Source organism: Vipera ursinii (assembly GCF_947247035.1).
Source record: "Vipera ursinii genome assembly, chromosome: 15".
Classification (NCBI taxonomy): Eukaryota; Metazoa; Chordata; class Lepidosauria; order Squamata; family Viperidae; genus Vipera; species Vipera ursinii.
This window is the reverse complement of record NC_139528.1, coordinates 4,538,447-4,552,620: the sequence shown is the minus strand read 5'-3', so window position 1 is coordinate 4,552,620 and position 14,174 is coordinate 4,538,447. Positions and strand designations below refer to the sequence as shown.

General features: G+C 46.4%; 1 protein-coding gene across 1 annotated transcript; it reads right to left on the bottom strand.

Annotated features, from left to right (window-relative positions):
- Nucleotides 1-1,300: 1,300 nt before the first annotated feature.
- On the bottom strand, nt 1,301-13,815 carry VSIG8 (V-set and immunoglobulin domain containing 8; the record flags this gene model as incomplete). Its single annotated transcript, XM_083373967.1, is given in 8 exon segments — nt 1,301-1,548; nt 3,195-3,317; nt 4,083-4,235; nt 5,310-5,511; nt 7,550-7,728; nt 13,230-13,283; nt 13,286-13,365; nt 13,802-13,815. Coding segments are annotated over 8 exon segments (1,053 nt in total).
- Between the last annotated feature and the right edge of the window lie 359 nt (nt 13,816-14,174).

The window sequence follows — 14,174 nt, the reverse complement described above, 5'->3', positions numbered from 1 at the left end:
CCCATTATATTCTCTCAGAAGAAGGAAATTTAATTTTGCTAATGGGTCCCTTTGCGGAGCATGCAAGAATTAGGAGGAAACGGTGAAACAGGAACCGTGATTTACGAACACAGGTTCTGCTCTTCCTTGCCTGCGGGCCATAGCAACCTAATTACTTTTATTATTCATCTGTTTATTCCACACTTTTGTATCTGTGTGTCCTTCCTTTGGGGCCAATCACCGTAGATGTCTCTCCTTATTTCTAAAGAAAATGACTCTCTGGATATTATTATATTATTCACCCATGCGTTAATTTCTCCCTGGCACTGGAATATTTCTCCCTTTATGGCTGTGAGAATTCAGGCACCAAGAGCCTGGCTGGGGTTAAGAAGCAAAAAAAGGATTGTCCAAGCCGGGCACGTTGTAGAAATATGCTAGACTAGATTGAAGTGGGTCCTTGAAAAGATTTCCCCTCTTGGCTTGGGATCTGAATGGGTGCGTTGGTTAAGCCAGGATGTCTCTCTGCTTTGCTAAGGCCAGTGTGAGGCTGCAGCTCACACCACGGACCATCCTCGGGCAGCCTTTTTCAGCCCAGCCCCCTCCCAAGAGGGGACTACAACTCCCATTGGCAAGGCACCCAGAAAGTGAGCTCCAAAATAGCGCTTCCCGAAGGGAATTGAGTTGATGGAGGAGAGGAAAAAGGGAGGGAGGGAGGGAGGGAGGAAAGAGGGAGGAAGAAGTGAGGGAGGGGGAGAAGAAGAAGGGAGGGAGCGAAGAAGGAGGGAGGGAGGAGGAAGGAAGAAAGGAATTGGGAAGGAAGGGGAAGTGAGGAAATGAGGGAGGGAGGGAAGAGGGAAAAAGAAGGAAGGAAGGAAGGAAGGAAGGAGAGAAAGAGAAGGGAGGGAGGAGGGAAGGAAGGAAGGAAGCAATTTGGAACGAAGGGGAAGTAAAATGAGGGAGGGAAGAAGGAAAAAGAAGGAAGGAAGGAAGGGATGAGAGAAAGAAAGGAAAATGAGAGAGAGAAAGAAGGAAGGGAGGAGAAGAAAGAGAAAGAAGGGAGGGAGGGAGGGAGGGAGGGAGGGAGGAGAAGAGGAAGGAAAGAATCCGGGAGGGAAGGAAGGAAGAGAGCAATTTGGAAAGAAGTCAGGGAATGAAGGAGGGAAGAAGGTTAAAAAGGAGAAGAGAAAGAGACGGGAGGACATCCTGGACCCCCGGGAAAGAGCGTTCGGTCCAGTGCGGACCAGAAGACAGGAACTCTGCCGGCCCGCTGGGGCTCCTGGGTCCCCGGGCCCCCCCTGCCCCCTCCCCAGGGCCGAGAGGCTCACCAGATGTCGCTGGCCTTCGTCTGGGAATACTGCTGATGCGTCTCGGGACCCTCGGAGCCGAAGTGGCAGCAGCAGTCCCAGCAGTAGTCCTTCCCGCAGTAGCAGCTGGGGCACTGGTCCCCACAGCAGCCCCCCGCTTTGCCCCAGCAGCACCAGCAGCACCAGATCACGCCCCCGATGATGAGCGCCGCGGACAGCAGCGCGATGATCACGGAGCCCGCGATGATCCAGCCTCGGCCCCAACCTGCAGCAGAGCCAAGACGGGAAACGGGGGGCCCCCTTTTATTTATTTTATTTTTATTTTAATTCCATTTATATCCCGCCCTTCTCCGAAGACTCAGGGCGGCTTACAAGCTTAGCAGTAGCCTTCATTCTATGTCTATGCCTGCTTGTTAGGGCTTTCACACACACACACCCCAAGCGGCATTATTACAAAGTCAGCTTAATTGCCCCCAACAATCTGGGTCCTCATTTTACCTACCTGGGAAGGACGGAAGGCTGAGTCAACCTTGAGCCTGGTGGGACTCGAACCTGCACTAATTGTAGGCAGCTGGTGTTACTTAAGGAGGCATTAGCCCACTGCTCCACCAAGGCTCTGGTAATTCCATTTATATCCCGCCCTTCAGTGCAACCAGACCAGTCTTTTTGGCCACAACAGCCCTGCAGGGTAGGACTGCAAGCTAGCCCGCCACTTACCGCCGTCGGTGGAGTGACCGTTCGGGGCTTACCGCAGCCCTTGAAAAGGTCACCGGCGAAGGTCACGGACGACCTGTAAGTCTGTAAGTCCGTGCCAGGCGCCAACGGGATCGACTTTTGATCCCCTGGGACGGCCGTTAAGTGTGACAAGTGGTCGGCAGTCACTTTTTTTTCAGCCCAGGTGGTCCTCGGCTTGCCACGGCTCGTTCAGTGACCGTTCGGAGTTACGACGGCCCTTACAAAGGTGGCTCACAGCCGCGATTCACACTGAGCGACCGTTGCAGCGTTCCCCAGGGTCACGTGATCAACATTCAGACACTTGGCAACCGGCTCCTATTTATGATGGTCGCAGAGTCACGTGATTCCCCCTTCGCGACCTTCGGGCGAGCAAAGTCAAGAGGGGAAGCCAGATTCGCTTAACAGCCGCGTGACTAACTTAGCAATTGCAACGATTCACTTAAGGACGGTGGCGAGAAAACGGGGCAAAACTCTCTTAGTAAATGTTTCACTTAGCAACCTAAATGGTGCTTGTAAGTTAAGGATGACCTGTACCGTATCTTCTTCTTTTGTGTGTGTGTGTGTGTGTGTGTGTGTGGACTTTAAGCAGTTTATTGATATTAAAATAATGAATATTCTATTACTTTTAAACATTAAAATTACAGTAACAAGTATGGCTCCACAATTCCTGAAGGCTTTCCCACTAAAGCCAGTTTTTCATTTACTGGGGATGATGAAGATTGTCCAGTCCAAGCCGGGAATAGGCAACATGGAGACTGCTTTAGGAAGAAGGGTGTAGTTGATTCCCAGCTTGGACTGGACCCAAATGAAGATTTTTCCTTCAATGGGGCTTACACAACATTCCAGTCAATAAATGGTTTACTTACCTCAACTACTCATCATTAAAAAGACACAGAACCATTATAGTAGCAACAATAGCAACAATATGAATGAGTAGGATAACATCAAACAGTTAGCACTGGGAAGCACCAGGATGAAAGATATTTCCCCAGGGGTCTTCCAACTGGGCCCTTTCATGACTTATGGACTTCAACTCCCAGAATTCCTCAGCCTGGCTGAGGAATTCTGGGAGTTGAAGTCCACAAGTCACCAAAGGGCCCACTTTGAAGACCCCTGCACTATACTGTATCTTCTGAGCAGTTGTGTCTCCGGGACGGAAACTTCGCCAGGCCTTACCTCCTCCAAACTGAATTTCCACAGAGCAATAAGCCACGCCGACGTTATTGCCCACGCTGCACTCGTAGATCCCCACGTGGTCGTCACACAGATCACGGATCTGGAGATCCCCTGGAGTGAGACCTGAAGGACGGAGACACGAGAGTTATACAGAGTTGCGGGAGCCAAGAGGTTGGATCTGGGTGTTTTTTTAAAAAAAAATAAAAATAAAAATAAAAATCGTGGTATTAAAGCACTGCTCCTGAGCATGTACAGATAGATTTCCATCCACACGTGGAGTGTGTTCATGATGGCTGGGGGATTCTGGGAGTTGAAGCCCACCCATCTTAAAGCATGCTAGCTGGGGGATTCTAGGAGTTGAAGCCCACCCAGCTTAAAGCATGCTAGCTGGGGGATTCTGGGAGTTAAAGTTTGCCCATCTTAAAGCATTCTGGCTACGGAATTCTGGGATTTAAAGCTTGGGACCGTCTCTCTTCCTTCAATCCCCTCTTCCGCAGAGTTACAGTCCAGATCTTTCAACGTGGTTTGGCTTGTTTTTCGACTCCTCCCCCCCCCAGGTTGTCCCTGACCTTTTCATTCCAGCGTGTCCAAAACTGGACAGAGTATTCCAAACAGCCTCTAACCAGGATAGAGTTGTCTGGGGCAATCACGGGTGTCTCCTTTGCCCCTGGAATCTAACCCTTAGGGGTAGACTTCTCCGGAGTACAGAAGCTCAGCTTATCCCAGCTAATACCTCTGCCCAGATCTCTGCGCCCTCTCTGTCGTGTTTCTCCCATTCTCCCATCTAGTGGCAGGGCGTTCCGTAAGCTGGATGTCTATGCTCACGGCTGATTTCTCCTTTGGCTCCCGACCTCCCCAAGGAGTAGCTAGAGGAAGGCTGACACTCACTGGCTGAGGGCATCCAGTCGCCGTAATTGCTGTTTGCCATGGTCCAGTGGTAGCTGAGCGGCGGGGTTCCCGTGGAAGTTAAGCAGCGAAGGGTGACGTCCCCCCCATAGACGACCTCACCAATGATCCAGCAACGAGGATGGGCTGGTTTTTCTGGGTAGGTGAGCAGAGAAAATAAACCCGTTAGATTTTTCTAATTTGGGGGTCTGGGGCCTTTTGTTAATATGGCTGCTGCCCCACACAAGACCCCTTCTGTGGCTTTGCTCTATCATCATCATCATCATCATCATCATCATCATCATCATCATCATCATCATGACGATGATGATGATGTTGGAAGGGACCCTGGAGGTCATCTAGTCCAACCCCCTGCTCAGGCAGGAAACCCTAGACCAGGGGTAGGCAACCTCGGCTCTTTTATGACTCATGGACTTCAACTCCCAGAATTCCTGAGCCAGCTCAGGAATTCTGGGAGTTGAAGTCCATGAGTCATAAAAGAGCCGAGGTTGCCTACCCCTGCCCTAGACCCATTTCAGACCAATTGCGGAAATTCTTTTGATAAACATTCGCTGCCCAGCGCCCCTTTCTCTTTGCAACTGAGAAACTGAGTACAGGTGGTCCTCGACTTATGACCAGGATTTCCACCGTTAAACAAAGCTGCTTTCAAGTGAGCCGTGTGCCCCATTTTACGGGGGTTTTTTTGGTGCGGGGGGGGCACGGTTGTTAAGCGAATGACTCAGTTAAGGACGCCACGCGGTCACGAAGCAAAGCTAATCAACCTTGCTTATCCAGGGTCTCGTGGATAGAGATCACACAAGCCCCGGAGGCGGCAACGGTCGTAAGTGGGAGGACAGGTTGTAAGTCACTTTTTTCAGGACCGTTGTAACTTCGAATGCTCGCCAAAGGGATGGCTGTAAATTGAGGACTGCTTGTAGAAATAAGTTCAAGGAAAGGAGGGAGGGAGGAAGGGAGGAAGGGAGGAAGGAAGGAAGAGTGGGGGTGGGTAGGAAATGAGAGAGAGAAAGAAAGAGAGAGAGAAGGAAGAAAGGAAGGAAGTGGGTAGGAAAGGAGAGAGAGAGAGAGAGAGAGAGAGAGAGAGAGAGAGAGAGAGAGAGAGAGAGAGAGAGAGAGAGAGAGAGAGAGAGAGAGAGAGAGAGAAGGAGGGAAGTGGGAAGGCACTGAAAAAAGCGACCGGTCCTCACACTTACGACTGTCACTGGGCCTTACCTTGAACGGTGATGGTCACTTTGCGGGTAGCTTCGGTGGTCTTCTTCACCGTGCACTCGTACGTGGCGGAGTCGCTAACCTGCAGGTCGCGGAGTTGCATGGAGGCGTCGTAGAGGCTGGGATTGGAGGAGATGAAGCCCACTCGCTTCTGGAGATCAGGGGGTCCCGGGTAGATGATACGGTGGTCGTGGTAACCCAGGAGCTGGCAAAAATAAAAATAAAATTTAAAAAAAAATCAGAGGAGAATAAGGGAAAGGAAAAGGCACTGTGCTGGATGAGTTTTGGCGACTGGACGCAAGATCCAAGCGGCTAGTCCTCATGAGTCCAAAAGAAAAATAAATAAATAAATAATAAATAAATAAAAAAAATAAAAAAATAAATAAATAAATAAATAAATAAATAAATAAATAAATAAATAAATAAATAAATAAATAAATAAATTCCGGGCAACAGGTAATGCCTGATTCAACATTCTGCAGCTGAGGTATTCCCAGAAGATTCCCCAGCATTGAGATAATTCACAGTCCACCCATGTTTATCGCAAGCCCTGAAAAGATAATGAACTAATTGAAATTGCAGATTACCAGATGCCAAAGGGAAGAGGCTGGAAATGTCACCTTTTCCTGTCTTCCCTATCCTTGCTCTGTTTTAAAAGAGTACACAAGTGTCTGGATGGCCTGCGCTTTTGCCGCCCTCCCTCGCTTATCGCTTATCCCCGAACCAGAGAATCACCGTATTTGCAAATCGGTTCCTAGCCTGTTTTAGCAGGAACGGTTCAAAACCCGGGTTTTGTTCCTTTTTTGAAACGGGAGATTCAAAGCCTGGCGCGGGCCATAATTTTATTCGTTAACACATTAAATTGCGAGTCCCATCGCTCGGGCCCAACAACTCTGGGTGGCTTGGTGATGATTCCAATTATTTTATACTTTTATATCTCGACTTATGACCACAATTGACTCCGAGATTGTGGAGACATTGTTGAATCAGTCTTGCCGTGATCTCTCTTGCTTCAATTGTTAAGTGATCACTGCAGTTGTTAAGTTAGTATCATGGTTAGTATCACGGCTTCCCCATTGACTTTGCATGTCAGAAGGTTGCCAAAGGGGTCACGTGACCCCAGGGCACTGCAACAGTCAAAAGTGCATGCCAGTTGCCCAGCATCTGAATTTTGATCTATATTATCAAGCATCGGTGTTAACATGGGTAAAAGAATGGATAATTCTTAAAAACAAAAGGTTGTTATATCTGGAGGGGCATGACTTACAGTTGGGGTGGCACGCTTTTTTGTGGTATGGGAAAATCAAAATCCGTAAGTATTTTCAAAATCGCTGTATTAGAAATGCTTTGATAACAACGTGGGGAAAAATAAGAAGTAAAATATATTTAAAAAATTCCAGGGTGGTTGTCAACAACGGAAGCATTTGTACACCCAAACTCAGTGGACTTTGAAAGAAATCTGGACATATAAAGGTAAAGGTTCCCCCGCACATGCGTGCTAGTCATTTCCGACTCTAGGGGCCGGTGCTCATCTCCGTTTCAAAGCCGAAGAGCCAGCGCTTGTCCGAGGACGTCTCCGTGGTCATGTGGCCGGCATGACTAGACGCCAAAGACGCACGGAACGCTGTTACCTTCCCACCGGAGCGGTCCCTATTTTTCTACTTGCATTTTTACGTGCTTTCGAACTGCTAGGTTGGCAGAAGCTGGGATGAGTAACAGGCACTCGCTCTGCTACACGACACTCGGGATTCGACCCGCCAAACTGCCGACCTTCTGATCGACAAGCTCAGGGTCCTAACCCACTGAGCCACCAGGGTGGTTGTCAACAACGGAAGCATTTGTACACCCAAACTCAGTGGACTTTGAAAGGAATCTGGACATATAGAGATATTCTAAACTCTGAAGGAAATTTAAAAGCTAAACAAGAACTGGAAAATCAGGGTATCAAACTAGCATGGTGGAGACATTTACAAATGCAAAGTAGACATGACAGAGATGGTGAAATGTATGGATTTTATAAGGAACAAACTGAGTTTGATCAGGCATCGTTGACTTCGGATGAAAAATCAATTAAGAAAATGTATACATATTTTTTTTAATTAACTCCAGAAATGGAAAGGGAACAAGTCACGTTGTAACTTTGAACGGCCGCTAAACGAACGAAATACCTGGATCCTATTCATGATAACAATATGGATTGCAATTAATGGAGGAGTCTAAAAAGAATCACATCTCTGACTTACCGGATTATATTGGGGATAGGGTCCTGGCTTCACCTGCTTCCACTGAATATCCCAATCGTTATCTGGGGTGTTATCTTCGGGATCTGAAGAAAAGGGACACCCCAGTTTTACCGACTCCCCTTTAGGCAAGTAAATGATTTTATGTCCGTCTTCATTAATCCTGACAGCCAGAGCTGCACCTGAAAAGGGAGACACACGAGGTTGTAAATCACACCCCGCTATGAAATTGGCTCCAAAATAAAGCGGCATTTCCTAACACAACTGCCCTCCCCTTTGCCCATTTCCTTGGGGACGGACTTAAATTCCGAATTTCTCCAGGTCCTGATTCACCCAAGTGTCTTGGGGGTTCCTCCGTACAGATAGCCCTCGACGAACGACTGCCTCGTTTAGCAACGCTTTGCAACATGACAACCACTCCTTGCCTTTACAATCTTTGCAGGCTGGCAAAGCACAGGAAAGGTGAAGTCAGGCTGTAAGCACAGTTCCGGTTTCACACACGCTCCCTTGGAGCATTGTGGGTTGTGGGGCTGGTGGTTCGTTCCCTGAGCTTGTGGGTTGGTTTCCCAACGTTTCGTTCGCAGGCTAGGTTACGTCTTCGGCGGAGTTTAGTACACGTCAGTGTCATTGTTCCTCTGTGGTTTGTGGGTTGTGCTGAGCCATTTGAGTTGGTGTATTGCATGCTGTGTGAACCCCATTGGTGCATCAGCAGCCTATTCAGAAAATCCTGGCCAGCAAGAATTTCTGCAGGATTTGGTTTTCTGAACGAAACCAAAATTCTGGTGTGCCATGTAGAATTTTGTGCATGTACAAAAGGAGTAAAGTTTCTATCATTGTGCCCTACCCAGATTTTATCATTTGAGCTCTCCCTCTTCACCCCACCCCACAGATGACCCTGCTTATCAAGCAATATAATCAAATTAAGATAAAGTAAAGGTAAAGGTAAAGGTTCCCCCGCACACGCGTGCTAGTCGTTTCCGACTCTAGGGGCCGGTGCTCATCTCCGTTTCAAAGCCAAAGAGCCAGCGCTTGTCCGAGGACGTCTCCGTGGTCATGTGGCCAGCATGACTAGACGCCAAAGGCGCACGGAACGCTGTTACCTTCCCACCATAGTGGTCCCTATTTTTCTACTTGCATTTTACGTGTTTTCGAACTGCTAGGTTGGCAGAAGCTGGGATGAGTAACAGGCGCTCACTCTGCTACGCGGCACTCGGGATTCGACCCGCCAAACTGCCGACCTTCTGATCGACAAACTCAGTGTCCTAACCCACTGAGCCACTGCGTCCCTTTAAGATAAAGTACATCTGTCTAAATTCCCCCAATCCACCAGCTAGACAACTTATGGAAAACAGAAGCTGGTGACGTATTCACAGCTTCCCGTATTCACATGTTCCTCCCACCTCTTCATAATCCGTGTTATTCTTTCCCAGATAATAAACAAGCCAGGTAGCGGCGGACGTCAACCTGGGAGCAAGCCAGGTCTTCAGAAGCGGTCTACCGAAGAGTTGCTAAGTGAGACATTTATTAAGGGAGTTTTGCCCCCCCATTTTATGACTTTATTCAGCGAATTACTGCAGTTGATAAGTTAGCCACCCGTTTCTCAAGTGAATCCGGCTCCCCCATTGACTTTGCTTGTCGGGAGGTTGCCAAAGGGGGTCACGTGACCCCCCCCCGCCCCACCCCCAGGACGCTGCAACCGTGTTAAGTACACTCCAGTTGCCAAGTGTTTGAATTTTGATCATGCAACGATGGGGACGATGCAGCGGACGTAATTATGAAGGAGAATATTTGCAGCTCGGGGTTGAAACTCTGCAAAACTATCCTTAGGTCCTTTGGGCAAGACTGTGGTAACTTCGAATGGCCACTGAACGAACTGTCGCAAGATGAGGAATACCTATATTCCTTCCTTTCACCTTCCCGAAGACCGAGCACACGAGAAAAAAAATTCGCTCTTCCCAACATCCACCCTCCCCCAAAAATACCTTTTAAGCCTTTTGAAACGAGGCCAAGTTGGTTTTTTTTCTTTTTTTTAATCCCGCCTTTCCATTAAAAGCCAAATCACTTCTGGGCTTCCCAGCAAAATTAAAACCTTATCCCAAATATGCCAATTATTTTGCTGGTCCCCCCCAATAATAATAATAATAATAATAATCCAGGGAGAAAACTCCACGCCTGTCGAGATTGTGGTCTCGGCTTGTCAAAAGTGGCGGATCTCCTGCCTGCATTGTTTTGTTCATCTTAGTCATCCCAAAGGCTTCAACAAGTGAGATCTCGGCGGACGATAAAGATAAATGCCAGCCTTGCAACGATCATTAGCGATCGCCTTGTAACTCGTTTCTCCGCTGTGTCTAATAATTAAGATGATGGCAGGGTATCCCTTTGCAAAGCTCTTTGTTTACAGGAACTTGGTCATTTTCTCCTCCGTAGCAGGGAAGCTGTTCTGCGGCTTCCAGATGCCAGCGAAACTTAACCTGGTTCGTTATGTTTCCGTGAGTTAATTTTACGGTAAGTATCACAATGGAAGGGAATATTTGTAGCTCAGGGTTGAAACTGGGAGATCCTGGTGATTTCTGAGCAGACGTTTCATTTACCCAACTAGATAACCTCATCCGTGCTAGACGGGAATGGGAATTGTAAAGAGGAGGAGGAGGAGGATTGCGGGCCCCTTGGTGCTCAGTGGGACGCGGTGGCTCAGTGGGTTAGGACGCTGAGCTTGTCGATCAGAAGGTCAGCAGTTTGGCGGGTCGAATCCCGAGTGCCGCGTACCAGAGCGAGCGCCTGTTACGCGTCCCAGCTTCTGCCAACCTAGCAGTTCGAAAGCACGTAAAAATGCAAGTAGAAAAATAGGGACCACTCCGGTGGGAAGGTAACAGCGTTCCGTGCGCCTTTGGCGTCTAGTCGTGCCGGCCACATGACCACGGAGACGTCCTCGGACAAGCGCCGGCTCTTCGGCTTTGAAACGGAGATGAGCACTGGCCCCTAGAGTCGGAAACGACTAGCACGCATGTGCGGGGGAACCTTTACCTTTACCTTTACCTTTACTTAGTGCTCTTTGACCTTGCTTATTTTCTTATAAGATGTTTCATTACTCAAACTAGACGAGAATGGGGATTGTGGAGTGAAGGAGGAGGAGGAGGAGGACTGTGGGGTCCTTAGTGCTCTCTGAGCTTGCTTATTTTCTTGCAGACATTTCGTAAGCCAGCTAGGTTGCACCATCCGTGCTAGAAGGGATTGTGGAATCGGAGGAGGAGGAGGAAGAGGAGGAGGAGGAGGAGGAGAAACATTGTGGTGTCTTTGATGCTCTCTGAGCTGGGTTGTTTTGTTCCAAACATTTCATGACCCGGCTAGGTAACGTTATCAGTGCGAACCCACTCCCACTCTAGCACTGATCTAGTTGGATCATGAAACATCTGCAAGGAAGTGGGGGTTGACTGGGCCCACTTCACCAAATCACGGAGGCTGGAGTGCAAGTTTGGAGGCAGCAACAACAAAGCAGAATTTGACGTCACAAAAAGGAGGGGAATAAAATCCACCCAAATGGATTGTTGTGTGGGTGAATCGTAGTTCATCTGTTGGACGATTCTGGAAAACCCAATTGAAAGGATTTATATACAGTGAGGGTCTCAGAGCCGGCAGCTTTGCCTCCGGTTCAACCTCCGGCAGATTGGAGATGGAGGAAATGAGTGGGCAAATATTGCGATATCTGATCGTGCAGCTGAGGCGGTTGAAATGAGGCAACATCTAGCTAACCTTGGCTGACTTGGGCAAGGTTAGCAGGGACAGATTTGGGAAGCTGCAAGAGGTCTTGGAAAAAGGCCAAGACAAACAAATTTTGTGCACTTGCCAAGGAAACAAAAGGAACGTGGCAAGAATAAAATAGAATAGAATAGAATAGAATAGAATAGAATAGAATAGAATAGAATAGAATAGAATAGAATAGAATAGAATAGAATAGAATAGAATAGAATAGAATAGAATAGAATAGAATAGAATATGAATACAAAAAATAGAATAGAATAGAATATAGAATATAGAATATGAATAGAATATGAATACAGAAAATAGAATAGAATAGAATATGAATACAAAAAATAGAATAGAATAGAATAGAATAGAATAGAATAGAATAGAATAGAGAAATGAATAGAAGAGAAGAGAAGAGAGGAGAGAAATGGAATATGGAATAGAATGGAATGGAATAGAATAGAATAGAATAGAAAATAGAATAGAATAGAATAGAATAGAATAGAATAGAATAGAATAGAATAGAATAGAATAGAATAGAATGGAATGGAATGGAATGGAATGGAATGGAATGGAATGGAATGGAATGGAATGGAATGGAATGGAATGGAATGGAATAGAATATAGAATAGAATATAGAATGGAATGGAATGGAATGGAATGGAATGGAATAGAATAGAATAGAATAGAATAGAATAGAATAGAATAGAATAGAATAGAATAGAATAGAATAGAATAGAACAGAATAGAATAGAATAGAATTCATCGGCCAAGTGTGATTGGACACACAAGGAATTTCACTTAAGGGAAGCATAACTTTTCAAAAAGAAAACAAAAGAGGATTTAAAAAGTTGGTTTTCTTTCCTTTTTTTCATTTACCCAATGGCAAAGAAATTAAGAAACGAAAATGGCTGTGCAAGGAAAATTACGATATAATCCCAGCGGATTCAAGTAAAATGTCAGTGTCTGAATATAACTAATCCTTTAAAATAGGGGCAGCTATTGAGTTATTCCTCAGTTATTTACTCATAATTTTGTAATAATGCCGCTTGGGTGTGTGTGTGAAAGCCCTAATAAGCAGGCATATACATAGAATGAAGGCTACTGCTAAGCTTGTAAGCCGCCCTGAGTCTTCGGAGAAGGGCGGGATATAAATGGAATTAAAATAAATAAAATAAATAAATAATTCTCTGTCTAACATTCTCTGTATCTGGTCCGTCTCTCAGTTCCCAGTGAGAAAAAGCACCGAACATAATCATAATATGCACACAATTGTCCTGGAATAACAATAACAATATTCTCCATAATAGTTCTTTTGAGGGAGATAAAGGGAAGTGGACTCAAATCTTTTTAATCCAGCACTCTAATCACTACTCCACACTGCCTCTTTCTCGGAAAGTAAGCCTTTTTATTTCATGTCCTAAGACAGGACCTTGGGTGTCTTGGCCCCATTCCGTTCCAACCTTTTGCTCCTCTTTCCAGGTTTCCAAGAATTATTAAACCAAAATTTTCAAATTGGCCATTTTAAGGTGTGTGTGTGTGGGGCGGGGACTTCAACTCCCAGAATTCCCTAATCAGGATGATGGCTGGGGAATTCTGGAAGTTGAAGTCCACCCATTTTGAAGCATGCTAGTTGGGGTTTATCTGGGAGCTGAAATCTACATGTCTTAAAGCAAACTGGGTGGAAGATTCTGGGACTTGAAGTCCCTCAAAAGCTAACTGGGGGATTCTGGGAATTGAAATCCACCCATCTCAAAAGACATTAGCTGGGGGGATTCGGGAGTGGTGGTAGGGTCAAAATCTACCCATCCGAAAGCAAGCCGGGCCAAGGATTCTGGGAACTGAAGTCCACCCATCTCAAAGCTGCCAAGTTTTGAAAAGCCCCAGATTGAAGAAACGGAGACATGGCGAAGAAATAAATCCGGAAGATGCAGCTTACCTATCAGAATGCAGGAGATTAAAAAACGCAATCCTTTGCTGCTTTCCATGTCCCAACGAGACGGTAGCTGGATCCAAGGCAGGTCTTGGCACAGAAACTTGGAGCCCCGGAATTGTTTAACTCCCCCAGTTTGGTCCTTCACGAGCTGGTTTCGAACAGGTGAGGGAGGCACCTTCAAACTGTAAAACTAAGCCAAAGAGATTGCCTTTGATGTCCGGACACGCTTGGCAATTACGCAAAACTTTCCTCTCAATGGTTTTCCACCCACAGCCAATCTGATCTCCCAGCATTCCCACAGACCTGTCAATTCCCTTTGGGTGAATCAGTCAATTTCCTTGGCTGTTGGTCAGATTCGGTATTCTGGTTTTTTGTTTTTATTTATTTATTCATTCATTCATTCATTCATTCATTCATTCATTCATTCATTTATTTATTTATTCATTTATTTATTTATTTATTTATTTATTTATTTATTTAAGGATACAGTTAAGGGGAGAGTCTCTCTTTCTGTTCTGTTTTCTTTTGAATCCCCCCCCCCGTGTTATTCTGTGCCTTGCATGCTCATTCCAGACTGTCTGGCGGGCATCGTTGTTTGCCAACGCTTTGCAGATCTCTGGAGAAAAGGCATTGCTTGGTTCACGAAAGTAGCGAGCGAAATATTATCTGGGCAAAGATCAAGCTATTCTCCAAAGTTCCTGAAGGCAGGACAAGAAGCGACGGATGGAAACTAACCAAAGAGAGAAGCAACCTGGAACTAAGGAGAAACTTCCTAAAAGTGAGGACAATTAACCAATGGAACACCTTGCCACCAGAAGTTGTGAATGCTCCAACACTGGAAGTTTTTAAGAAGAGACTGGACAGCCATTTGTCTGAAATGGTTTAGGGTTTCCTGCCTGAGCAGGGGGTTGGACTAGATGACCTCCAAGGTCCCTTCCAACTTTATTA